At 46.3% G+C, this 27,523-nt stretch overlaps 1 protein-coding gene across 2 annotated transcripts in view; it reads right to left on the bottom strand.

Moving 5' to 3' along the window:
• The window catches only part of KSR2 (kinase suppressor of ras 2), a 281,411-nt gene that overhangs the window by 33,411 nt on the left and 220,477 nt on the right, over window positions 1-27,523 (bottom strand). For both annotated transcript variants that reach the window (XM_032800013.2, XM_032800014.1), the window contains exon 16: window positions 4,019-4,115. In XM_032800013.2, the coding sequence (XP_032655904.1) occupies window positions 4,019-4,115 (97 nt within the window). The remainder of the gene's footprint in view (window positions 1-4,018; window positions 4,116-27,523) is intronic.

The raw sequence follows: 27,523 nt of genomic DNA, 5'->3' as shown, positions 1-27,523 counted from the left end.
AAAGCTGGTAAGAGCCAAGGGGTGGCTGGCTGCAGCACGCACACATACATAGCTGGGAGTGATTTGCACACAGAAGGCTGTTTGTGAGCAGTCCACACTGGAGTCTACAGGAGCAAGACATTGTAAAGGGCACCCCAGGTGAGAGGGTAGGGGTGACACAGCTACTAATTAGTCCGGATCAGTGGTGGGCAACCTGCGGCCCATCAAAGTAATCTGATTGCAAGCCGCTAGACATTTTGCTGGTGTTGACCATCTGCAGACACGTCTCCCCAGCAGTGGCCAATGCCAGGTGCTTCAGAGGGAGTGAACAGAACAGGGAATCATCAAGTGATCAATCCCCTGTCGTCCATTTCCAGCTTCTGGAAAACAGAAGTGCTTAACTGTAAGCACTTGCTTAAATCCCATTGACTTCAATAAGGCTTAAGAAGGTACTTCAAGATCAGAATGTGCTTAAATGCATTGCTGAATCTGGGCCTAAATAAACCCAAACTACGTATTAAAACGTTAAGAGGGCACAAGTGAAAATACAGAACCGGAAGAGAAAAGTGAAGATCCTATTGTGACGTGGGCTACACTGCAGAGTCTAGATGTTACTCTTTGACATGCATTTGAGTGTTGCAACAGGTGTAAGTTCTACAAAGTAAACCAGGCTAGAGATACCACACAGGTGCACTGCAGCCCAGGCAGGACAGGGAGAGGAAACAACCTTAGCATTTCCTGACTTTTTGTGATTTTAACTATGCAACTTCCACATTGCACCAGAGGCTGCTGTAGCTATAGGCAAACTAGGCAGCTGGGCCAAACCTGAGCGGACTGCAACTTGGTGTGCCAGATCGCAACATGCTCACATAGATTTGGCCTGGCCACCCCTCTGTCATAACAGCAGGGCCAAACCTGAGTTAGTGGCACTGCAACCTCCCACTCCCCTACCCCTTCTACCATAACCATAGAACCATCAGAGGGCTTGTCATGCCCCCACCCCAGACACTCATCATCCCTCCTGGTTCAGCAAATCTGACTTATGAGGAGAGGCTGAGGGAACTGGGATTGTTTACTCTGCAGAAGAGAAGAATGGGGGGGTTGGGGGTTGATAACTGCTTTCAACTACCTGAAAGGGTGTTCCAGAGAGGATGGATCTAAATTGTTCTCAGTGGTACCAGGTGACAGAACAAGGAGTAACGGTCTCAAGTTGCAGTGGGGGAGGTTTAGGTTGGATATTAGGAAAAACTTTTTCACTAGGAGGGTGGTGAAGCACTGGAATGGGTTACCTAGGGAGGTGGTGGAATCTCCTTCCTTAGAGGTTTTTAAGGTCAGGCTTGACAAAGGCCTGGCTGGGATGATCTAGTTGGGGATTGGTCCTGCTTTGAGCAGGGAGTTGGACTAGATGACCTCCTGAGGTCCCTTCCAACCCTGATATTCTATGATTCTATTCTAGGAAGGGGTGGCACACTGAGGTATTGCCTAGGGAGGCAGATTGTCTTGAGCAGCCTCTGCGATGCACAAATGCAGTTTTTGCATTTTGGTTCCCAGAGTTAGTTTAATTGATTTATTTTAAAAAGAAAAAGCCAAGCTCTCCAACCACAACCACCTCTGGAAGTCTGCATGTACCACACATGTGTGTCTTTAACTGTGAAGGGTGCCAGGGGCACAGGTGGGCAGGAAACAGTTTTCCCACCATCTGAGAAGTTGAGATTTTGAGAAATTTTTCCATCCCAAATTGGGACAAAAAGCCAAAAATCAAACATTTTCACAAACCAAAAATTCAGATCAGGTCAATCAAAACATTTCCTTTCAATTTCAACCTAAAAAAAAAAAAAAACAAGAAAAAAATCTGTAAGTTAGCATACATTTCTTAAGAAAAAGTCATTTAAACATAACAATGGGACTTCTTTGTTTAAAAAAAAGGTCAGACTGGGACCTACTGATAATTTGGAAACTGATTTGCACAGGAATTTTATTGAAACTCACCAATTCCGCCCCCCATTGTTTTCATTTTGACGAACCAGCATTTTTCAACCAAAAATGTTTTTTGTCAAAAAATTGCAGAGCAGTTCTAGCAAGTAATGCATGGGAATCTGGGGTAAACACACAGGTGCTCCGAACTGCATCTCTCAACCTGTTTTTTAAAGTTTGTTTCCCTTGAGATCTGCATATGCAAGTGCTCCGTATACACACACGTAAGGAGATAGGCACCAGTCGGCCATTAGTGCTTGGTGTCCTGCTGGAAGTGCTGTATCCTGGCAGAGCTAACAGGAAGCAGTCAATATCTTTGGCCGGCTCATGGCAAGGAACATGCACTAAAAAGTATAGCTGTAAATGTGTGTTTGCATCTGTTTGGATGAGAGAGCACTGAGAGGGATTTTAAAAAAATGTTTGCTGCATGTGCTCAGTATTAAGCTTTCAAAAGTTTAGAACTTTCTCTGGGTATGTCTGCACCAGAGCTGGAAGGTATAATTTCCAGCTTGAATAGACCCATTCGTGCTAGCTGTAATAGAGCCAGCATGCTAAAAATAGATGTGTAGCCACAGCAAGGGCGGGCCAGATGCCTGAGTACATTCCTAGGCTATTGGACAGGATCGCATTTGCGGTGGCTAGCCCGTCCCGCTGTTATACTTCCATTTTTAGTATGCTGCTCAATCTGAGCTAGACTGAGAATGTCTACCTGAGCTGGAAACTTACACCTTCCAGCTCCAGTGCAGACATACCCAGAGAAAGTTCCACGTGGCTAAAAGCTTCGTACAGAGCATACGCAGCACATTTTTTTAAAAAAATCCCTGTCAAAGCTCTCCCATCCGGAGACACGCACAGGCATTATTTTACAGCTCGGCTTCTCAGTGCACGTCCCTTGGCATGCGCTGACCAAAGACATGGACTGTTGTCTATTAGCTCTGACAGATCTCAACACAAGCTGGAAACGATACCTTCCAGGTCCAGTGCAGACATAACCTTTTAGTTTCCAACCCATTTCCCCCTAGCTTGACCACCACCATACTCCTCGCTGAGAACTATCTATAGGCCAAGTTTCAATTGGCAAAGTTGAGCTTTCAGTTATCACCGTGAAAGCAAAAGGTGGAAGCAAATTTTGAGAGCAGGAGAAGTCTATTTGTATTCTGGTTTTGGAACACGCCCACACACATGCATGCCTACCTCAAATGTAGCTGCACTGCTTTACTTTCCATTTATTTTAATAATCTAAAAGAGAAGTTCCCTCTGGACAGTGAGCATGAACAATTACAGCTAAAATGGAGAATTTTTCAGTAAGATCCAAACTTCCAACTAGCTGAGGAACTGGTTGACAGTACCTAAAGTAGCTGATATTTCAGATTTCTCCTATAATTTGTTCTCTTTCAAACTAAGGATGAATTTAGTCAAGTTGCGTGAAGATCACCACCATGCAGACAGCAAGCACAAGACTTAGGCACCACTTAAGCCCCATTTTAAGGGCTTAAGTAGGACTTTAGTTTCATAGACTTTAAGGCCAGAAGGGACCATTGTGATCATCCTGTCTAGCCTCTAAGGGTATGTCTACACTGCAATGTAAGCCCGGGGTTTGAACTCAGGCTCAAGCCTAACCCTTCTTCCATCTACACACAAATCGCTCTAACCCAGGGCTTGGACTCAGAGTCCCAGGACCCCCTGGGGGTGGAGGCTTCAAGCCTGAGTCAAGCTGGGACCCAGGGTTCTAGCCCTATTGCTTGGCAGTGTAGATGTAGCCCCACTGACTTGTGCTCTGGGAGTCCACCTAAAGTATCCCACAATTCCACCAGCTGACTTTCTTTGCCCTCTGGAGGGCACTAGGAAGTCTGGGATATGGGTGGTTGGACTCAGGCCTGCATAATGCAGTGTAGACGCTGGAGCCCCAGGTTGGGAACAGGGTTCAACAATTCCTAATCTGGTGCTACAAATAAGAGTGGACATTCAAGTCTCTGTTAACAAACCCGGGGTCTGCTAACTCGAGTTATGCGCAGTGGCTGAGTTTCACCCAGTGAGACTAGGCTGCCCGCGTGGTATACGGTACCTTCACAATCTCCTGAGCTATCTGCCTCGTTTTGTTGACATCCAGGACAATCTTTGCATCTCTCACCACCGAGTAGAGCGTCCGTCCTTTACACAAACTGAAAGAAAAAAGAGGGGGAGATAAACAAACAGGCTGATATAAACAAAAAACCAAGAAACATCATTAAATCTAAACATGGATTAAAAAGAGAGAACCTGTAAAGGGGGCTAAAAATAGATACAGTATTTTGGCTTCATACCAAAACGACGACGACAGACTTTGGAATAAATCTTGGAGCTCTCTCCCTCTCTTTGGCATGTTGGGAGGGGAATATCTTAGCTCTCTAGTATATTTTGCTAGCACCCCACAGATACTGAGCAATACCCGATAACCCTTTCTTCTCTCTCTTATTGTGTTCCCCATTTTCTAGTTGGCAGAAAGCTCCTGGCTTTGGGGATTCAGACTTTTGGGCAGAACTCTCTGTGTCTCTCCACCTCTTCCTCTACAGGATAAAACTCTCACAGATCTCAGAAGAGAGAGGGGAAAAAAAGAAAAGCCTGTACACTGTACAGGGTCCTCCAATTTTCCTTCTTGTACCAGTTACAGTAAAATCTATTTACAGGGCCTTAATTACCAAAGGCAATTGATAGCAGCAGCTGCAGGGGGAAGGGGGCATATAAACCAATTAAAAATATATTGACATTTGAATATCGTAATGGAGTATGTGGGTGGACTCTGCCTCAGCTTCCTCCCACGAAAGAGGGCTTTTTTTCCCCATCTATACCCACCTACGCTCATTACAGGCAACTTGAGAAAGAACAGACTAAATACCTGTGTCTGGATAATAGAGCACCCAAAAAAAAAATCTCTATTTAAATAGTAGAATCACAGATGTTAATTTGAATTTGTTCTAGTTAATGAAACAAAAGTTTGGGTTTGTAATTACTCCTTTATCCCACCCACCACATCTCCCTCCTTTCTTCTTCATCATCTTCCTCCTCCTTCACCCTGACACAGGAGGCAGAACACTGGCAATGTTCAAAAACTTCTAGACATTGTCTTCAGTGGAAATGATGTTTGCAGCTGTGTGGCTGTTTGGAATTGATCTTAGGGAGAGTGTGCAAGACTTGCCTTTACCACCTTGCATGATAAGGTCAGGCTGAGTGGAATGAAACCTCAGGACAAGTGAGCCCATATCACTTAACGTATCACTTAAGAGCTCTGAGTGGCCTGGATCCCCTGTCAGCCCTACAAAGTGAGAGATTCTGGGGTCCAGCTAATGGGGTGCAGAAGAGGCCAGGGGTGAAAGCCTCACAGAAAAGGATGGCCCGACTCTCCTGATCAGTCAGTCAAAGGGGTAACAGATGGGTCCAAAGAGAGCACTCACCATGCAATTCACACCCGTGTGCTCAAATGCTATTAGCCAATTCTCCACCACCACAGAGTGGGTGGAGAGCAGAAACTTGGACGCCATGTTTGTGAGTAGCTCTGGAATACTAACAAAATCAGCCAAGTTCACCAGGCCTCAAGCCTCCATTACTCAGAGTTGAAGCGCTTCCTTCTACCTTCTACAGCTGAACCTTGGAGAGCCCCAGGTCAGTGGTTCTCAATCTATTTACCAGTGTGGGCCACATATGTAGCTCTCAATGTGTTATGTGGGTCACATCCACACGATATTTACACTACCTCTATGGTCCTGAGGACGTAACATGGGCTGAAGCTGTGTGCTGATTGGGGCGCAAGCCCTAAGTCGATCAGAATTCACATCTGATGGGTGAGAGCTGTCATTCTTTTAGGTTTGGTGGTTGGGCAAGCTGCAGATTTTTGGTTTTCCTGCAACTTGTCCCTGGTTACCATGGTGCCATGTTGCCTAGTAGCCCTAGCCACGTTGTATCAGGCAGTTGAGCTTTTGGGTAGAGGGCCATTTAATCATGACTATCACTATTATTCCAAGCCAATTTAGTGACAAGGTTATTTCATTCCTATTTTGTTCAATGATTAATTTAATCTATTTCTATTTATTAAATGTTCCTGGCAGTCTCTAGATTCATGGACACAAGTTGCAATTCATAGGCTTGGTCTACAATGGACCAGCAGAGCTATGTCAGCTAGGAGTGTGAAAATGAAATCGCATCCCCTCGTGAGATAGCTATGCTGACAAAACCTGCAGGACAGGTGGTGTTGCTACACCGGCAGAACTCTTCCTTCTGTCAGCATCTGTTGCGTCCATACTAGGAGACTACGCCGACACAGGCCCCATAGCATAGACATGGCCAGACATTAATACAACGAGCTGACTGTCAGCTAGGTGAATCAGCAATCTCACCCAGCACATCAGTTTTATTTGTATTATAATAGCACCCATGCAGGCTGAGGCCCTATTGAGATAGGTGCAGTACAGATGTAGTAAAACAATCTCTGCCCCAAGAGCTCACAAATGTGGTTTAGGACAAGGTATAACAGACACAATGAAGGGGTATGGGGTGCCAGAGTAACGTGACTGGAGCCTTGTTTCTCACGGACTGGCAGCATGCACAGTATTTAGCTAGAGGCGTGCTGGTTTGGAGAGGCAGGGAGGTACTTTAACAGAGGCCAAGGAGCAGATGAGTAGCAGTAACCCTAGCTTGATGCTGCCGAGCTGTAATCAGGGTTCTGCAGGCTTCATGGTACCACTGAGCCTGAAGGAGGGATCTGAAAGATGTTAGTGAGTAGCGTAGGACTAAACGATGAAAGGCCAACAGGAAAAGGACAAGAAGCTTGTATCTGGCATGGTGGGGAGAGGAGAGGTGATGGGGTCAGCATGAGAGGCTGGGAAGATGATCTTAGCAGCAGAGGAGGCGATGTTGCAATAGTCAAGGCCAGAGAGGACGGGGGTGCAGGAGTCAAGACCGGAGATAAGGGCCTTTGCTAGGTTTGGCATTGTGCATAGCCAAGGAAGACCAACCCTTTGGAAGGCTGCGGAGGAGGAATTGCTCAGATTTAGACACAGCCTTGGTGAGTGGAGTTAGACAGAAGTCAGAGCCAAAAATGATTAGTGACAAGAAGTCTCAGCCTGAAATCAGGGGCTCACTGTGCTAGGCACTGTACGTACCTATAGTAGGGACAGTCCCTGCTCTGAAGAATTTACCATCTAAATAGGCAAGACAAGGGTAGGAAGGTGAGCAGGGGCAGAGAAAGGTGAAGTGACCAAGGTCACACCGTCGGTTTGTGGCAGGAGCCAGGAACAGCACTCAGGTCACCCGAGTCTCAGTCCAGTCCCCTATCCATGGCACTGTACGGGTCTGAAGAACTGAGAGGATGGTTGTGTTGTCAAGCGGGATTGAGCAGACAGATTGTGTGAGGTGACAGTGGGCCAACGAAGTTGTAGATGGGAAGTTTCACTAAGACTGTTAAGGTCTATAGAGTGAAGGGAACTTCCCTGGCCACATCCTCAGACCACCATGTCAGCTGTCTAACGATGCGGCAGTTAATCAGCCCCAGGGACCCTGGCAATCATATTCAGTCTCAGGGAGCCTCTGCAAATCACATGGCCAATGAGGCTTCAGAAGTTATTCAGTTCAGCTTGGACATTACTCCAGTTGGAATTAATGAGACGAGCTCGTAACAAATTGAAAGGCTTCATTTTTCTTGGCCTTTACTGAGCAGGTTTATGTCACTTACCAGATGGACGCTAAGAAAAATAAGATGACTGAAAAGGAAAAACTCAAGCCTCCTTCCAGTAAGACACAAGCCAGGGAGAAGCATGAAGAACCCCACTATTCCTAGGCACAGCCACATCTCCAAGAGAGTCCAGCTGCCATTTAGGCATCTGAAAAAAGGCCAAGAGTTCCACGTCCAGTCTGACCAGGCAGGCTGCGTGCTGGAGGCATCCTCCTCCCATTCCTGCAAACGGGATTGGGGGCCACTCTTGGTCCACTCCAGCCCAACGGCTGCAGTGGCCCTGCACTATCCTAGAGTGGACACCATTGGAGGACAGAGGGCTGCCAGATCTAGTCAGTACCACATTCTTTGGGCCTGCCTCTCCCCCAGCCTTCCCACGTGCCGCCCCCTGTGCAGAAAGCCCCCTGCAGAGCTGGGCTCTTTACCATGGAGGGAGAGTGCACAATAACATGACAATAATTAGACAGATGGGTGTGCTATTCACGCTGACCGGTTTTGTCTGGTTATTAATTACTATGATCCTGACTGTAGCACCTAAGAGTCCCAGTCATGAACCAGGACCCCATCGTGGTGGGCGCTAGACAGTTTCCTTGTTGTGTCCATTTGTTGTTGTCAAGCTGTCCAGCCGTGGCTCAAGAACATAAGTACTCAGGGCAGACCAATAAGAACCAGGGCACAAACTCCAAGTTAGTTGTGAGTTCTGTACTTACATATCACCGACCAACCATCAAGTGTAAACTCCTCAGGCATGATAACAGCCTTAACATGGAGTCACAGGCAGTTCCCTGGGGTACTCAGATCTGGCTTGCTGCCCAGGCAAGCCTGCCTGTATGACAGATGGTCCTTTACACCATGAATCACTTCAAGTGTAGCTTGAAAGCTTGTCTCTCTCACCAACCAAAGTTGATCCAATAAAAAATATTATTTCACCCTCCTTGTCTCTCTATCATGAATCACAGTCAGGTTCAGGTTACTCCTTGTGCCAAAGGACCAGTTACTTACTCCAAGTCAGTCACACTTTAGCTCTCATGCCAAAGACAACATTTGTAGCCAACCCTACAATAAACTATCTAAACAGTTATTATATACGAAAAGGAAACCAGAGAGTTATTTACAAGCAGGTAAACACACACACACACAAATGAGTTACAAGATTCAGTTTCAAAATATAATAGACACTCCTAGAATAAGCAAGCTCTATATGTTCTTAGGGCTGACTTAAACTAAGTAGCTGAGGATCCTTTGTTTATGCCTAGAAAATGTTGCCTCTGATAGTCCAAGCAGCATAGAGATCCAGTTCCTTCTTCCTAGGAGTTTTTATTCCCTCCCCGACTTCTGCCTGAGCTGCAAACTCAGCTGACGGGAGGACTTCACTTGCATGACTCATCTCCATGGGGATGGGAGAGTGAACAACAAAGACACTTGTCCTCTTTAATGTTCCACACTAGTCTGTTTGGTGTCCATGAGCCATCCCTGTCAGGCGAGACATAACCCCTTCTGGGAGAGAGCAGCATTTCACACCAGTTAGTGTCTCTCTCCTGTCTACTGATTTACACAGTTATGGAGCCTTACAATGCAAAACACTCAATTACCACCTTATAGTATAGAATACCAATGGGATAAGTGAGATTAATGCAGGCAGACACTTACAAGCATTCATAAAGTCTAAAGGCTAAATGCATTCTTATACTGTAATTCTAATACCTATTTTAGCAAACTAACATGCAGGTGAACAAGACTGATTCCAGCTCTGTAGTTATCAGTATCCAGTTGAGACATGGAGACCTTAGCATGAGCTGGCACCTGGTCTGCCAGTCTCACAGGTGTCTATTGTCTTATACTGGGATTGCAAGTTCCATGGGACTTTTTGTTCTGTATTTGTACAGTGCCTAGCACAACGGGGTTCTGGGCCATAACTGGAGTCCCTAGGTTCTAGTGCAATAAATAACTACAACAACTGCATAGTCCCCTCAGCCCCCTTGTGTAACAGAATTACACCAGTCCCACTGCCAATGGGATGGCCAGATCTTCAGATATGGATGCTGGGTTTGACCATTTTGGAAGCTATACAACAGCAAAAAACAAAACAAAACAAAAAACCCACCACACCCCATCTTAAATAGTTTCCCACCTTCTTTTTGGCATAATCTTTCCCATTTACACTGATAATTAAGGCTAGGATTATGTTACAGAGGTCGTGGAAGTCAGAATCCGTGACTTCCATTGATGTCTGTGACATTTTCTGCATGGGGCTGGAGCTCCCACACAGTCCTGCCCCTGCAGCTCCCAGCCCCTACCCTTGTGGGGGGACCCCACAGCTGCCCAGCCATGGCAGGTGGCAGGCGGACTCTGCAGCTGCCCAGCTGTAGAGGGCTGGTGATGGACCCCCTGCAGCTACCCAACCACAGCAATTGGTGGCGGGACTTCCTGCACCTGCCACTTCCTGGGGGTGAGGGGTCCCCGCAGCAGTCCAGCCCCGCGGGCAGGAGGACCCTGGAGCTCCCACACACTGCAGCAGTGGGGGGACCCGGGAGCCCCAGCAGCAGTGGGTGCTGACCCTGCCTCTCCCTTTTGTCAGGGATATTTTTAGTGAAAGTCAGGGGCAGGTCATGGGCTGCAGTGAATTTCTGTTTATTGCCTGTGACCTGTCCCTGACTTTCACTAAAAATATCCGTGATCAAAACTTAGCCTTACTGATCATTTACACAAAATTCCATTCCCAGGCGATCAGGAGCATCAAACTCTGAGTTTGATTGTCCAACGTTTATAATTAAAATACAATGAAGTGCAAGAGAAAACACTGAGCATTTTCCTGGGCTTTATGTTGGGGAAGTGAAGAGGTCCCAGCTGATAAATTTGTGTTTACTCCTCATGGGAGGTCTCAGGTATCACAGGGGCAAGTGCTCACATAAAAACATAGACAGACTAAAACAGAGCACTGAAGAATTAGCATGGAAGAGAGCAGGCACAATGGGCAAGCAATGCGATCTTAACCAAAGAGCGAAGAAGCGCCCTGCTCACTGTGCACAGATTATTGACTTTCTACAGTTGTCAACTCCCCCAGAATCATGCAACTCTGAATGTGAAATTATCTGAAGGCCAGTTTTTAAGTTGATCAGAGCTTAAGCTTTGCTTGAACTCCTCAGAATATCTAAGTCTTACTCAGCGTTTAGAGGGTGAATGCTTTGGGCAATACATTGTATATTTCATAGAAAAACACAGAGGTTGAACTCCCACATTGAGTGCAAATTAGAATCCATCCTGAACTCACTGCGTTTGCCACGTTAATGGCTGTTACAGACGACTACATCTGAACGAGAATATACGATGACCAGGGCTGGGGTTTCCAAAGGGAGTTAAATGACCAGCTCCGACTGAATTGCAGTGAGAGTTGGGTACCCATATTCCTGGGGTTTCTTTGTAATCCCAGTCAGGTTATGGAAACACGTTAGGCCTGATTCTGATGCTACTCACATCGGTGTGCTGAAGTGTAACTTTGCTGGGATTACACCAGCATCAGTGAGAAGAGAATCAGTCACAAAGCTTCTGCTAATCTGCTGTCTTGGCCCTCATACAACAAGAAAGAAATGAATACCCTAGAAAGCACTGCATCAAGTTGTTATAGAAACCACATTGTCTAAAAGCCCCCTGGTGCAGATGGGAAATGTGTGTTTCTATTCAGAAGCCCTAGTGATGATCCCGTGTCTGACGTGTCAGCCACCAGGGAATACAACAGACTAAAGGAGAGGGAAACTTAGGCACATTAAAAGAGAACAAAGGAACAGTTGTGAAATGCTCCTTGACGGAATGAAAACGAATGCATCCCTTCATTAATGTCACTCCAGCCAGCAGAGCGAATTAATGCACACGCCAATTCCCATCACCTCTGGAGTGCATTAGTCTTCCCTGCTAGAGACTCACATTCCAATTGGGCTTGGTCAAAAGTCAAATGCTTTTAGTTGTATCAATGTAGTGGCATTTAACCCAGTTCACTTAATATCCATTGGCTTGTTTCCTATAACGTGGCACACATCAACCTTCTCTTAGGCCAAGCCAGTCTGCCTTGTAGGCTCCCTAGAGATTTCCCATGGTGACTCCACATATAACTAAACCAGGAAAACACTTTTGTAGCAGATTTCCAGATCTACCCAGCCTCTGTATTTGCACCAGCCTTTGTAGTCGCTTACACACCTGCACCCACTGACCGACTATTTATTGAACTACAACCCATTTACACTACAAAACCAAACAGGTTTAAACAGAACAGTGAACGATGGATATGGCCAAACCATGTTGTGTTTGTATGGCTAGGAAAAAATGGCAGGTTATAACAGATTAGAGAACCCATATAGATAACCAGGTTACATGTGGTTATCTAAGAGCTTGTCTATGTTTAAAAGTTGTACTGCTCCAGCAATAGGGAATAGCCCCCTAGCGTGGACACAGTTAATCATTATAAATGTGCTTATACCAGTATACCTGTATAACCAGTATAGACAAACACCTTTCAGGGGTGATCTAGATAATACTTAATCCTGCCATGAGTGCAGGGGACTGGACTAGATGACTTCTCAAAGTGCCTTCCAGTTCTACGATTCTATGAACTTGCTGCATGCAGGAAGGGGAATAAGCAAGACCAGCATCCGGCACCTTTATACCAGTGTCATTGTGTCCACACTGGGACTTCTACCAGTATAACTATTTTGGTTAAAAAAAAACAACCACCCAGACTCCTAGTCAAAACAGTATATAAGTGTAGACCAGCCCTAACATAATTTTAAACATGTTTTGTTCGGTCTGAACAAAGAAAATTAAATGATGCTCTAAAATAGTTTGGTTACAATCACGTTTAAACACGGTTATCTTTGTAGTTTGGAAAGTGAGTGATCTAAATTGCACCTGAAAATAAATGCTGGTGAAAATTTGTGCCATGAGTTATTTGCAACTGAAATTGAGGGTGCAAAACATAAGCCACATTCTAAAAAGCTGGCCCTGACACCTTTTTGATACGGAGTCTTTTATACAGATCTAGTCAAGAAACCAGGATAACATGATCTACTACGCAACATGCTTCCTGCTGTGTTCTGCAATCTTAGCACACCTTAAGTATGGTAGCTATACTTCCAACCATTCCTTCTTGATGTAATTCATATTATCCCCCAAAGAAAACTGACCACAACAGAAACTTGGTAAGGAAGTGAAATAAGTAATGAACCATCACCATAAACAAAATGAAGAGATTGTGTAGAACTGGATCTGGTCTCAGCCCCAATGTGAGTTGTGATCAGCTGCAGGGGAATGAAGTTTTAAAAAAACATATTTCAAGCACTTCTGAACTGCAGAGAGAACCTTGGGAATACAGACTTCTTGCAGTCCCTATTAAGACAAGATCTCATCACTTCAATCGTTTAGAAGTGCATGATAGATTACAAACTCATTGGGCCCATTACATTAGACGTTAGGTCCATATTAAATCAGACAGCAGAAATCAGGTGCAAGTCAAGCCTGGCACTAGAAGGTACCCACACAAGGTAAAGTACCATGCAATGTCGGAGTGGGAGATGCTGCCGCAAAAGCTCACTGGACCCCAAGGAAAATAACTATACATCAGCCCAGGTGATTCAGCTCTTCATGCTTTCCATTGGCTGATGAGTAACTCCTCCAAATGAATTAAACTAGCAAATATTGCAGCCAACAAGATTTCTTGGTGGAGAAGAAGCTAGTCACCAACACACAAAGCCTTGTTTACAACTATTATACAGCACCTGAGCCACTTGACAATCCACCTGCAGAATCTTTTCATGACAACTCTCCACAATTTTGTTTCCTCTTACTTCTTGTCTGACACGAATAGTCCCCCTCCATCAGAGCACAAATAACATTCATGAAGCAAACAAAGAGAGGCCTCAAGAGTGCACAGATAATGTATTCACTTTTCACTTCTGGAGACCTAGGCTGAAATGCAGGATAGAGATAGCTACCCAGCCCCGAGTAGATGTTCCTCCACATCACAAGGGTACATCAGGGTGAAGAGGCCTGTGCTTCACAACATGAACAAAAGGAGCGCAGACATGTCTCTTCAGATACACTGGCTTATTCACTCCTGAAGTGTGTATTCATAACCAAATGTTCACTTCACCTCATCCTCAGCCTATAATCAAACACTTGCGGTGGTTAACAGAAAATCCAGGCTTGTGAAACACAATCCAACTTTACTGTGTTCAGCAAGCACTCCCTGTGGATTTGAGCTACCGTTGAATGTGCCAGTGAAGAGAAACTCAAGGCCCATGAATACCAGAGGAGAAGGTGCCTCGTGCATCACACAAACTCTTGCTTCCTCTCGCTAGCCCCAGAACACCGAGTGCCTGACTTCTTGTGGCTGCACGTGGAACTCTGCACTACAGAGATGTACAGAAACAGGGAGCTGAGCAAACTTTTGGTCGTGTTTTTTTTCTATGCAAAACCCAGTCAAACTTCAAGATCTTTTACAATAAAAACAATGGTATAGCGCACGAGCCACTCAGTGTTAGCTCAGCAAATGAAACAACACCCCTACCACAGATGAACCTCCACACAACGACCTTCCACAGACAGAGCCTGAAATAAACAAATGTGGGCGTTATCAGTTAACATGAGCGTGCGCAAATTCCAAGGTTGACAACTTTCTGCTGAGAGCATCCTGTCCCTAGTGGCACAAAGGCGTTGTAAGCTCTAGCTGATCTCATCTGCCAAGTTAAGACATGAGGAGAGAGGTATGTGCTAAGGCAGCCAGGGCTGTCTGATTAAGGGTGCCAGGTGTACGGTTTTTTATCAGAACGCCCGGTTGAAAAGGGACCCTGGCAGCTCCAGTCAGCACCACTGACCGGGCTGTTAAAAGTCCGTCGGCGGAGCAGCAGGACTAAGGCTCCCTGCCTGTCATGGCTCCGCGCAGCCCCCAGAAGCAACTGCGTGTCCCCTCTCTGGATCCTATGTGTGGGGGCAGTGAGGGGGCTCTGCACACTGCCCCCGCCACAAGCGCCGGAACCGCGGCCAATGGGAGCTGTGGGGGCGGCACCTGCAGATGGGGCAGCACGCAAAGCCACCTGGCCACATCTCCATGTTAAGAGCCAGAGGGGGGACATGCTGCTGCTTCCAGGAGTTGCTTGAAGTAAACGCCGCCTGGAGTCTACACCCCTGACCTCCTCCTGTGCCCCAACCCACTCCTCCACCCGGAGACCCTCCCACATGTTGAACCCCTCAGCCCCAGCCCAGAGCCCCCTCCTGCACCCCAAATCCCTCATGCCTGGCCCCATACCAGAGCCTGCACCCCCAGCTGGAGCTGTCACCTCCCTACACACCCCAACCATCTGCCTCAGCCTGGAGCCCCCTCCTGCAACCTGAACCCCTTGGCTCCACCCCCCAGGCCAAAGCCCCTTCCTGCAACTCAAACCCCTCATCCCTGGCCCCAGCCCAGAGCCCACACGCCCTCCCACACCCTAACCCCGTGCCTCAGCCTGGAGCCCCCTCCCATACTCTGAACCCCTTTGCTCCACCCCCCAGCCTGGAGCCCACTCCTGCACCCCAAACCCCTCATCCCTGGCCCTACCCCCAGCCAGAGCCCTCACTACCTCCCACATCCCAACCTACTGCCTCAGCCTGGAGCATGCTCCTGCACCCCAAACCCCTCATTTATGGCCCCACCCTGGAGCCCGCACCCACAGCCAGAGCCAGAGCCCTCTCCTGCACTCAACCCTCTGAGCCAGCCCAGTGAAAATGAACGAGTGAGTGAGGGTGGGAAAGAATGAGTGACAGAGGGAGGGGGATGGAGTGAGCAGGGGCGGGGCCTCAGAGGAAGGGCAGGGTAGGGACGGGACAAGAGTGTTCGGTTTTGTGCAAGGAGAAAGTTGGCAACTCCCCCACATCATTTGAGGACCTAACTTACTCTGCTGTTCACTGTGGTACCTGATATACCATAGCACCTTTGCAAAGACACTCAGCTAACTGATAGCACCCTCAAAGTAAAGAGCAAGGGGAAACTCTGGGGAGAATCCACAGGGTGGAACTAATGACACAGTGCCACATTCAGGTTTTAGTTACACCAGAGTAAATCCGGAGTAACTCCAGATTTACACCAGTGTAAAATGCCAGCAGAGTTTGTTCCAGAACCTCTAAGGGACTATGGCTGAGCCAGTGTCCAGAGAACCTGTCGCCTTTCTGTACTGCTGGGATAAAATGAGTGTGCCCTCAGATAGACTACGCTTGCTCACCCTGTACAGCAGAGACTCCTTCTCATGGAATTAGAAGATTCAGGTCAGTTAAGCAATTAACCTTTGACAACACTGTTAATGAGGGAATGAGGCCCCCTCTAAACCAAAGTGAAATAAGCCTTGGACTGGCCCATAAAGTGCTGCCTTGTCACACCAAACGCAAAAGTCGTCATTTTAATTTAAAAGACTGTTGCAAATCATATTTTAAAATATTAAGTTGTTTGGCATGAGGAAATTATGAAAAATAGAAATCAATGTCCTGCCTTTTACAAGAGACCTCACTGGCAGGCATGATTAGGTGCCTTGGAGATGACGGCCATGCAGACTTCGAGACAGCCGAAGTAGACAGAGATATACACACATCAGGCACTTGCAGAGCCAAGCTTGTCAAACTTCATGCTGGGGTCTTACTCAGTGGCAGGCTGGCCAGGGCAAAAAAACATCCAGTTTTTCTTAATCAAAACCCTCTAAAAGTCATTGGTTTCAGTGGTGAAGCTCCGGCTGTGACAAGCAGCCAGCCTGAATAACCATCCACAACCCCTAAACATTTAAATGAATGCAATTTCAAATGTTTACTAACAGCCTTCAGCTCTCCATCCTTTCCCCAGCTAGCAGGAAACTTCCTAGCACTGCTAAAACCAGATCATTACTGATGTGCTCTCCATTCAAAATGCATTCCAGAAGTGTTCAGCCAAGCACACCAAATCCCAAATTGCTTTATAAGCGTTACACCAGCATGGGCTGAAGACATCAGCAATGTGATAAAAGCAAAAGTGACTTGCAGAGGCTCAGTTTAGAGGAAGGACTGGGGCACTTCCCCTCAAGTTTTCCGATTTGGAGTGAAGTCAGTGCAATTGGACACATTTTGAAACATTGTTTACCACAATCTCCATTATTTTTGATATATCAGCCTGATCCTCACTCGCTCACACTGATGTAAATCAGGAACAATTCCTTTGCAGTCAGTGGAGATACAGAGGTATATAATTGTGGCAGGTGAGAGGAGAATCAGATCTACTCCTCCCCCTAGTTAACACACCCCAGACTTACAGCCATTTTCGGGATGTATTACAGGGACTGTTTACCAGAGCAAGGCAGCACAAGTGAAGACTTTTCCACCATAGAGCAGAACTTGCAAGAGATATTTAGAGGGACAGAATGTAGTTACCCATGCTGGAATTTGCCTAGTTAATAATACGTTGCATTTCTACGGTGTCTTCTATCCGAGCATCTCCAAATGTCTCCAAGATAAACTGTGGTGACTCCACCCCCATCCCACCACAGGTATTACTACTTCATTTCCCCACTTCACAGACTGACGGTACAGTTTATGCATCCTGCAGACAAGAAGAACAAACACTTGCAAAGTTTAAAGATTGACCAACAGCAGAGTTTAAAGTGCGAAGATTTTATATTGTATGCGAAATTGAACTGAAACTTAATGAGGCACAAGCCAATAAATACTATCTGCGAAAAGGGGAGAAAACAACCCACACAGCAATAGAGATCAGGGCTGCATGCAGCCTAAATGCCAGGTACAGCTAGGTGAATCCAGCCTGAATGTCCTTAGGAAACGCGGCAAGATGTTCATCTTTGAAAAGACCTTTTTCCACCCGAAGGACGACACTCACAACACTGACACCCCCTTCCACTGCAGAACCCCAATCTATCAAAAATTAAGTAAAAATTACCCCAAAACAAAGCAGCCTAACAGAGAGTAAATTAAAGTCAGACTTTTACCTCCCAAAAAGAGACAAGTGCCACAGATTCCATGCAATCCACTAGCAATTTTGCTATTGCTATTAATTTTATGTGGAAGGAGTTCAGGTACCAAGGTGATAGGTATAAAACCCAGAGAGACAGAGAAAAGAATTAATACTAATAAGCATTTAAAATTAAAAAGTCCGCTATGCCACTACCAGTGGCCTGGATCTGTGCTAGGGAAGAGGTAGACAATGCAACAAAAAAAAGGGAGTCCCACGGAGTTATATAGAGTATAACTGACATTTAAACACTTTTGATATTTACTGAGCATTTATTCATTATTATTATTTTACCGCAACACTAAAGAGCAGATCTGTGGGTACGACTGAGGGAGAAAGATGCTATAAATGAATCCAGGATGGAATGACCTGGAATTTGTTAAAAGCGACAAGAAAGTATTTAATTCCTAACTGGTATATTGCGATAAAATGGCTAGAGTAGAGTGAGAGTGAGAGAGAGAGAGAGAGAGGTGACTTCCTGTACTACATCATTAGCCTGAAACAATCTGAATTACAGGCCACACTGAAAGCAGACAGGTGTGTGTTTACTCAGACCTTTGCCAAAGGCCATGGTTTGTGGGGGAACTGAGTTTTCTGAATTGCTCAGGGAGTTTTCAAAAGTTCTCTTTAAATCCCCCTCCATGACCCTCCCCCTTTCCCCCCCACCTCCCCCGATTTCGGTACATCAAGCGATTGCAGTTTTAAAAATGGCAGCACTATGCCGAAAGGAAAGGAAAGGAAAGGAAAGAGAGCTTCCTGTAAAACTGAAAAATAAATAAAGATCAGTGACCTAAGCAGGGAGAGAAGGCAGGTGAGAGGTTTGGTTGGTTGCGGAGGAGGGACGGGGTGTTAGGATTTGATTTTTTTGTTCATTTCATAATTTAGGGAGGGGGCAGGGGTGGCTCTAGCTTTTTTGCTGCCCCAAGCATGGCAGGCAGGCTGCCTTTGGTGGCTTGCCTGCAGGAGGTCTGCAGGTCCTGCAACTTTGGCGTACCCGCCGCTGAATTGCTGCCAAATCCGCGGGACCAGCAGACCTCCTGCAGGCAAGCCGCCGAAAGCTGCCTGACTGCCGCCCCCACAGGGACCGGCAGGACGCCCCCCGTGGCTTGCCACCGCAGGCACATGCTTGGAGGGCTGGTGCCTGGAGCCACCGCTGGGAGAGGGGTTCAGGCCCCAGTATAAAATCACATCCTTGGCCCTTTTCTGCCCCGAGGAGCTGCCATAAGGAAACAGAGCTTAGGGACCATCCATCTGACGTTGTTATCTATTGTGCTGTACACAGTGTTATAACTACCGCAGAGATGGAATGTATCTCTGTGAAATCGGGGTGACCAGATTCCTCAGAAATGCCACAACACGGGGTGAAGAGTGACCCTTTCCAGTGCTGATAAATTCTACATCCCTCAGGGTAGCTGTCAACTGTTCCACTTACACAGCTCACTTATTTATACAGACCTGAAAATACTGCAGGGGGACATGCAAGAGGGACCCAATCCTGCATCACTGTAGTTGATGGGAGCTTAATCATTGAGTTCAGTGGCAGTACGATCAGATGGAACCACACCCACAATACAGTACCTGGCTCACCTTTAAAATGCACCATGGATTACGGAGGTAATGGGGATGGTTGTGGCCTACACAACCTTTCACCTTTAGGTCTCCACATTGACTAGTATGGAGCAGCAGTGTACGGTCATCACAACCAGAGAGCTATTCCGTGAAGTAGGTGTCATAAACAGATAGCTAAGGGTTAATGTCTCCTTCACCTGTAAAGGGTTAACAAACAGGGAACTAAACACCTGACCAGAGGACCAATCAGGAGACAAGAAACTTTCAACCCTGTGTGGAGGGAAGTTTTGGGTGTGGGTCCTTTGTTCTGGGTGTGTGTCTTTTCTTGGCGGTATGAGAGGGACCAGACATTACTACAGGCTCTCTAAAGTTCTGTTCAAATAGTAAGTAGAACAGGCGATTTAGGCTTTTTAATTGTTTGTTTTACTCTATTTGCACATGTGGATCTGGCTGGTTAACTTTTATATGTGTAGTTGCTGGGAATATTTTGATTTGTATTGGTACTGGAGGAAGGGTTTCTTCCTTTGTCTGTAAACTATAGGACCCTGTAATATTTACATCTTGAAGTTACAGAGATAATTCTTTACTTTTTCCTTTCTTTATTAAAGATTTCTTTTAGAGAACCTGATTGATCTGTCCTTGTTTCCTTGTTTTATCCCGGAGAGTGGTGTAAACACCAGGACTGGTGGGGAGGAGGAAGGGGGAGAGAAGGCTAATTTCTCTTGTGCCAGGAATACTGTCTCTCTCAGGGAAAGTCGGGGGGAGGGGATGGTTTATTTCTCCTTGTTTTAAGAATCCAAGGGTTTGGGTTCGTGGGTCCCCGGGAGGTTGGGAGGTCAGAGTGCCCCAAAACACTATATTTTTTGGTGGTGGCAGGCTATCAGATCTAAGCTGGTAATTAAGCTTAGAGGTTTCATGCAGGTACCCAATTTGGACGCTAAGGTTCAGATTTGGAAATATACCTTATGACAGTAGGTGAAATGAGTTGCTAGGGCTCTGTCATAGTATTATTCCCAAATCTGAACCTTACATCCAAAAATATGGGTACTAGCATGAATTCCCCTAAGTTTAATTACCAGCTAGATCTGATACGCTGTCACCAATCAGGACTTTGAGTGCCCGATAACTCTGGTCTCCCCAAACCTTCCCTGGGGACCCCAAGATCCAGACCCCTGGTCTTAACGCAAGGAAAGTAACCTCCCTTGTAGTGCCTATCCAGGCTTCCCGCCCCCCCGGTTACCCTGGAAGTACTGTGATCCAAACTCCTTGAATCTTAACCAGAGGCTTTCCACCTCACCCGGCAATATAGTGCAAGCTCCGTGAATCTAGACAAAGGATTCCCTCCTCCCACAAATTCCCTGTGGTACAGACTCAATTCCCTTGAGCCTCAACTGTGGAACAATCAACAGGTCTTAAAAGCAAACTTTTCATAAAAAGAAAAGAAAAAGTAAAAGTTATCTCTGTAATCTAATGGTAAATATTACAGGGTTTTTCAGCTTATAGACAACAAAGAAAGCTTTCTCAGCAAATACAATTAAGATACTTCAGCAAATACACATCTGGAAATAAGAAAACAATTTTAAAAGACTGTAACCATCTTTTACTTACTCACTATTCTGAATAGATAAGAGACTGTGAGCAGAGATTGCCAAAACTGGCTGCCACCTCTAGTCCTGTCCAGGACCCAGAGAGAACAAAACCAAACCCAAAAACCACAAACAAAGGCTTCCCTCCCTTGAGATTTGAAAGTATCTTGTTTCCTGATTGGTCCTCTGGTCAGGTGTTGTTTGTTACCCCTTTCCAGGTGAAAGAGACATTAACCCTTAGCTATCTGTTTATGACAGGCTCTGTTTCAAATGGAAATGCAGCCACCTCACAGGAAATCAGCATCGCACCTGCGTTGACAGTTCCAGTAGACTTGTCAAACACTGGATGGACGTGGGAACCATAAACGCCTTCTCCCTGCAGTTTGTGGCTAAGGCACAGGGACAGGATATTTTGATTAAAAACTAGAATGGTATAAACTTGACATGGTACACACTAAACAGATTAAAAACTGGTAGATTTCAAAATGTAACTGTAAATGGGGAATCATCATCAATCTGGTGTGTTTCCAGTGAGGTCCCGCAGGGATCATTTTTGGTCCTATGCTATTTAACACTTTTATAAATGACCTGGAAGATAACAAAATCATCAATGATAAAGTTTTCAGATGACACAGAAATTGGGGGAGTGGCAATTAATGAAGAGGAAACGTCACTGATCATAGCCATCTGGATCGCTTGGTAAACTGCACACAAGCAAACAATATACATTTTAATATGGCTAAATATAAATGTATACTTCTAAGAACACAGAATGCAGGCCAACGGGGTGACTCTATCCCAGGAAGCAGTGACTGAAAAAGATTTGGGGTTCATGATGGATAATGAGCTGAACATGAGCTCCCATCGTGATGTTGTGGCCATGAGAGCTAGTGTAATTCTGGTGTGTACAAACGGAAATCTTGAGTCAGAGCAGAGAGGTTATTTTACATTTGTATTTTGCACTGGTAAGACCGCTGCTGAAATACTAGTCCAGTTCTGATGCCCATCATTCAAGAGGGGTGTTGATAAATTGGAGAGGGTTCAGAGAAGAGCCATGTGAATGACTGAAGCATTACAAGACCTGCCATATAGTGATAGACTCAAGGAGCTCGATCTATTTCGCTTTACAAAGAGAAGTTTATGTCTATAAGTACCCACACGGGGGAACAAATATTTAACAATGGACTTTTCAATCCAGTGGAGAAAGGCATAACACGATCCAATGGCTGGATGTTGAAGCTACCCAAATTCAGACTGGAAATAAGGGGCACATTTTTAACAACCATTGGAACAACTTACCAAGTGATGATGGAGAATCCCCCACATTGACCATTTTTACATCACGACGGGTTGTTTTTATAAACCATCTGCTCTAGGAATTATTTTAGGAAAGTTCTCTGGCCTGTGCCATACAGGAGGTTGGACTAGAGAACCACAGTGGTTGCTCGTGGTCTTGGAATCTATGAAACTATGAAGCCAGCGCTGCTGCTGTCTACGCCGCACCCATTCTGGGGAGAAAAGCGAGACTGCTCTGTGAAGCTGTCAACCAACGTTTATCTGGCCCCTTCAGTTATTTCAGCAAAGCTCCTTGGGGCTGGCACTGCATATGTGTCTTTGACTACTGCACGGAGCACTGTCTGCAATTAAATCAATAGGAATAGCTGGAGGTGTAATTCCCAGCTCGAGTAGATATACCAGTGCCACCTCGAGCAGCATAGCTGTGGTGGTGGGAGGGGCTAGCAAGCCCAAGTAATATCTAGCCTCTCAGGTGGGATCGTAGTCACGGCGGAGAACCCATGCCAACACTCATGTCACTGGAGTTACACTCTATATTTCGCACACTAGCTCACGCAGAGCTACCATGAGTGCATCTCTTTGAGCTGGGAATCGCTCCCCCAGCTCAGAGCACAAACATGCCCTTAGGATGCCAGGGAGGGCAGACAGAACCCATCACTCCAGCCCCCGAGAGTCTGTGCTGCAGTGTACGCCACATCCCAGCCTATGTGGGGTTCAGAGAGCACCGGTGTGTAATGTGCTGTCACTGCCTCGGGGCCGGCTGCTACACAGCACTCAGCACCCATCCACACTGAACCGAAGTGGGAAATAGGAGGGCAGATTTGTTGTCTCTTAATATCTTTCCCTGCCACTATCTTGCTTTGATACAAAGCATTTCACACCCAGGATATGTCAATTCCACCAGTTGAAAAGGCTCACAGAATCAAGGTCCAGAAGGGGTTAGCAGGACCCATGAGGAGATCCTGTGATAATCATGCTATTTCACACAAAGATACATCCCCAATGTAACCCTCTGCTAGAACCATCACCTTCCCCCAGGAATCCCTTCCAATAGAGAAACATCCTACAATCCTATAAAGCCCAACTGCACTGGCCCAGCAATGAAAGGGAAGTTTGTCTCCAGTTTCCAAACTAGCCTAGAATGTAAGTCAAACCCTTAAACAGCCAATTTGGGACTTCCATTCATTGTCTTGTTAAATGAAAAGATTTTCCAAAACATGCTCTTTGCAGACTGGTGCCCCATCGAAGAGCCCAGAAAGCCAGCTCACGAGGACATAACGTCCACTGTTTGGCTGTTTGAAATACAAAAGCTTAACTAAAATAACCCTGAGACAGCGAAGGTTATTGCACTGTCTGAGGACAGGGGGCTCTCAGAGAGGACGGAAGGTGTTGTGGTTAAGGCACTGGCCTGGCACTCAGGCTTGGTCTTAGATCGACGCAAGGCAGCTTATGTTGAATGAACCACGTAAGTGTCAACACTAGAATGTCCCTCCTCTCGATGTAACTACTGTGTAATAACTCCATCTCCATGAGAGGTGTAGAGTCAATGTCGATGCAGTTAGGTTGACACAGAGTCAGTGTAGACACTGCATTGCTTACATCGACTGTTGCTGGCTTTCAGAAGCTATCCCACAGTGCCCCCCACTGACAGTACCATCAGTACAAGCGCACCTGGTAAGGACGCGCACTTCCAATACAAGGATCAAAGTGTAGACATGCACAGGTGATGTAATTACTGCAGCGGCTGTGTGTCTATGTAAGTTAGGTCGACTTAATTTTGTAGTGGAGACATTCCCTCAGAGTATCTTGATTTGATTCCCGGCTCTGCCACAGAATTCTGGTGTGACCTTGAGCCTGTCAATTGGGGCTTATCTATCTTGAGACGGGTAAATTTACAGCGTTCTAGCACACCACGCACCAAGTCGCCATGTGGACGCTGCTGACGTGCACGAAAAGCTCCACCATCCACTTGGAACGACGGCTGTTTCAAACAGCGATATGCCGATGCACGCTATGGAACTCTTAGCGGGCATGGGTGCTGTACATTCGCACCATGTGGACAAACCTTCCATCTCTCTGTGCCTCAGATCCCCATGTGTAAACCGGGGGGGGATAACACTTCTCCCAACCCTTGCACAGCCTTCGTCTGCCTCATCTATGCAGGCTGAAAGATATCCCCAGCACAGAGTTTCTAGTCCTGCGTGCGCACACAGCTGTCCACACAACAAGGCCCCAGGGTTAGGCGGGCTTCCCCTGCGCCACTGGGATACAAACAACAAATCATCCCCAAGCAGGTCTGTGCTGCGACACAACAGTTGATCATAATGTCCAGGACACAAGCCTGGATTCTCCTCTCGTTTACACCAGCTTTACCGGAACATAACTCCACCAACTTCAGCAGTGTTGCTTCTGACTTATACTGGCACAAGTGGGCAGAGACCTGAACCCACAGCTCTACATGAGGGCTACATGGCTTATTACACTAGAAGTGCCTGATCTGGGAGCCTTTCTGCACATGGGACGCCAACAGGTAGCAGGAACAGGTCCTAGTAATGATGCTATTCAACTTCCATGCTGTTACTTTTGTACGATGATGGGGTGAGGTGGGGGGAGCCTTCCATTATGTTCAGCTCCACATGACCGGCACAACTGCTACAGTCCTCCAGCATTAACTCCCAGTATAATCCAGGCTCGCAGCACCCCCCAGCTCCTCCGCAGATGTCCAAGCCAACCCCAGAGTCAGTTTTGGGAGGAGCGAGGCTGCTGGCAGGCCTCTCTTCCCTCTGGCAATACCAGCATTCTCAGGAGGGTGACTTTCCCCTCTCCTCTTTGTCGGCAGGCATACTCAGGGCTGCCACAGAATCCAATGTTTTCTGCTGCAGATTCCATCCAAGCCTGCTGCAGTAAGAGGCTTGTGGGCCAGGCAGAGTTCTCCGGCAGCTGATGAGAGAACACGTGCTGCTCCACTTGCTGAGACCTCTGTGTGCTGCTGTCATTTACCAGGGATTTCTTTGACAAGGACACTCAATCTCGGGAGCAGAACCATTAACGACAAACTTCTCAAAATGTTTTAAATGTTATTTTCTTTGTTGTGTTACACTCTCAGAGAAGTGTGGCAGTAACATTTCCTTCCCTCCCGGGTCTTCTGCTTTTTCCACTCCGCAAACCTGGATGTTTCTCCCAGGATTCTGATGGAAGTGGTGTTTAATAGCAGCTCTCGGCATGCCTTTGTTTCCTACACTGTTTGGCCATAGGCATTATTGGGGTGGAGGCACACCCCACTTTCCACAACGGTAGAATGATGGGAGGTTTATAGGCATAGCAGTGGGAAGCGTTGAGAGAAATGTTTGTGAAGCTCTCGCAAAATGCCATGTAACTCCCAAATTATAATGTCCTTAATAAAGACACTGACGTTATGGCCTATTACAACAATCTGTAACCTTCTTTTTGTCCTATAACTCCTGGGGTATTCACTTCCCTTTGAATGGTCCCTTTTAGAATGTGTGTTAACTGCTGATGCTTAACTATCTGTCCAAGCTTGTATTTAGCTGTGGCACTCTGAGTACTTTTCCCAGACGGGGGGAAGTGCTCTGTGTAGCTCGAAAGCTTGTCTCTCTCTCACCTACAAAAGATCCAGTAAAAGATGTTATCTCACCCACCTTGTCTAACACCCTGGACTGAACATGGCTACAACAATAGTGCATACATGTAATTCCAAAGTAAGGCCTTGATCCTGCAAACCCCTTAACTCAGGGGGTCTCAAACTGGGGGTCAGGACCCTCAGGAGGTTGCAAGGTTATTACATGGGGAGGTCGTGAGCTGTCAGCTTCCACCCCAAATCCTGCTTTGCCTCCAGCGTTTATAATGGTGTTAAATATACAAAAAAGTGCTTTTTAATTTATAAGGTGGGGCTGCATTCAGAGGCTGGATATGTGAAAGAGGTCACCAGTACACAAGTTTGAGAACCACTGCCTCAACTCATCTGAGAGGATTGCTTGTGTGAGTGAAGCTACTCAAGAATGTGTCCAAGATGGGGGCCTAGACAGATGCTTATGGCTGTGTCCTAAACACAAAACATTTGGTACAGTGGCTCATCATCCTGCAGACAAGACATGCCATAGACTCCAGTTTTATCAACTAGATAGCAATCACGCTGTCTGCTTAGAATGGGGAACTGCCAAAGCAACACCAATGGCAAAGTAGGGATTTAATTAAACTCCAGTGCAACATTTTCAAGCCATTACAATGGCAAACATCTACTGGCCAAACCCTGCAACCATTCAGCTCCATAGGGAGGTGCCTTTGAAGGGGAAATTAGCTCAGAGAAAGAGAACAGACCTGAAGACTATTACTTTTCTTGTCCTTCCTTCGCTATCTCCCCACCTTGCCGACCTCCTCCTGATGGAAACGCCGTCCTTTGATGGATACTACTTAAGCAGCAGAATTTTCTTGACTGAACTTTCAACAGCTGGCATGCAAGATAACTACAGGAGAGTCAGCTGATTCGAAGGTAAGGGCAGGAGGAGGAGGAGATCAACCTCCCTGGAAAGTGGCTACATGTCCATCAGGGCTTTAGAAGAAACAAGTTATTCAGAGGAAGCAAACTCAATGCATTTTTATTTCAAGACGCGTCTCCCATTCTGAGATACTGTCAGGGAACTCAAGCTGTTCTCCTGCCATTTGGAAAACAGCTAAGATCCAGGAAAGCAACCACAGTCCCAAATGGTTTATCTCAACCCCCTGTTGCAAACAAGTCAACTGAGAACGCTTGACGCTTCGTGTTGCTCTTGCTTCCCTTTGAAAAGATGTGCTTATAATTGGCTTGGAGAGGGCTGGCGGGATGTACAAGGATATGGAAAGCAATGTTGACCTCTTCCTTCCTTTTGAAGGTGCCTAATATATTCTCTGCTCCATGTTCTTCCTGGTCTTTTGAACTTTAGGAAGAAGAAGAAGAAAGTATCTTCTTTTGAAGAGAGTGAAGAGAAAAACCTTTTGATTAAAAAAGCAGCCTGCCTGGAACTCATCTCCACATTAGAGACAGCAAAAAAATCAAGCAGCCTCCACAAGATTGATGAGTTGTTTCCTAGTACTTCATCTTCACACGGGCAGATGGGAAACAAATCTGACCAGCCACTGAGAAATGAGAGTGTTGCAGAGTGGAACGGTTCACTCTGTGGCGATTGTGTACTTCTCCCACAGGCATACAAGGTGCCTAGCAAAACGCCTCTGTACTCCACCTTTAGTATAGCCTGTCCTCCTGACCTAACGATCTTAGTTCCCAAGATGACCCCCACACTGGGGAAGCCTGCAGATAAGGAACAACCCTGAGGAGGAGGAGCAGAGATTAATAGCAACACTGAATTTAAATTGTACTGGTGTGAGGAGGAAGCCTGGATAGGACCCCAG

The sequence above is a fragment of the Chelonoidis abingdonii genome, chromosome 22 (genome assembly GCF_003597395.2).
Source record: "Chelonoidis abingdonii isolate Lonesome George chromosome 22, CheloAbing_2.0, whole genome shotgun sequence".
Taxonomy (NCBI): Eukaryota; Metazoa; Chordata; order Testudines; family Testudinidae; genus Chelonoidis; species Chelonoidis abingdonii.
Note: the sequence above shows the minus strand (reverse complement) of the source record. Positions and strands in the feature narration are given on the sequence as shown.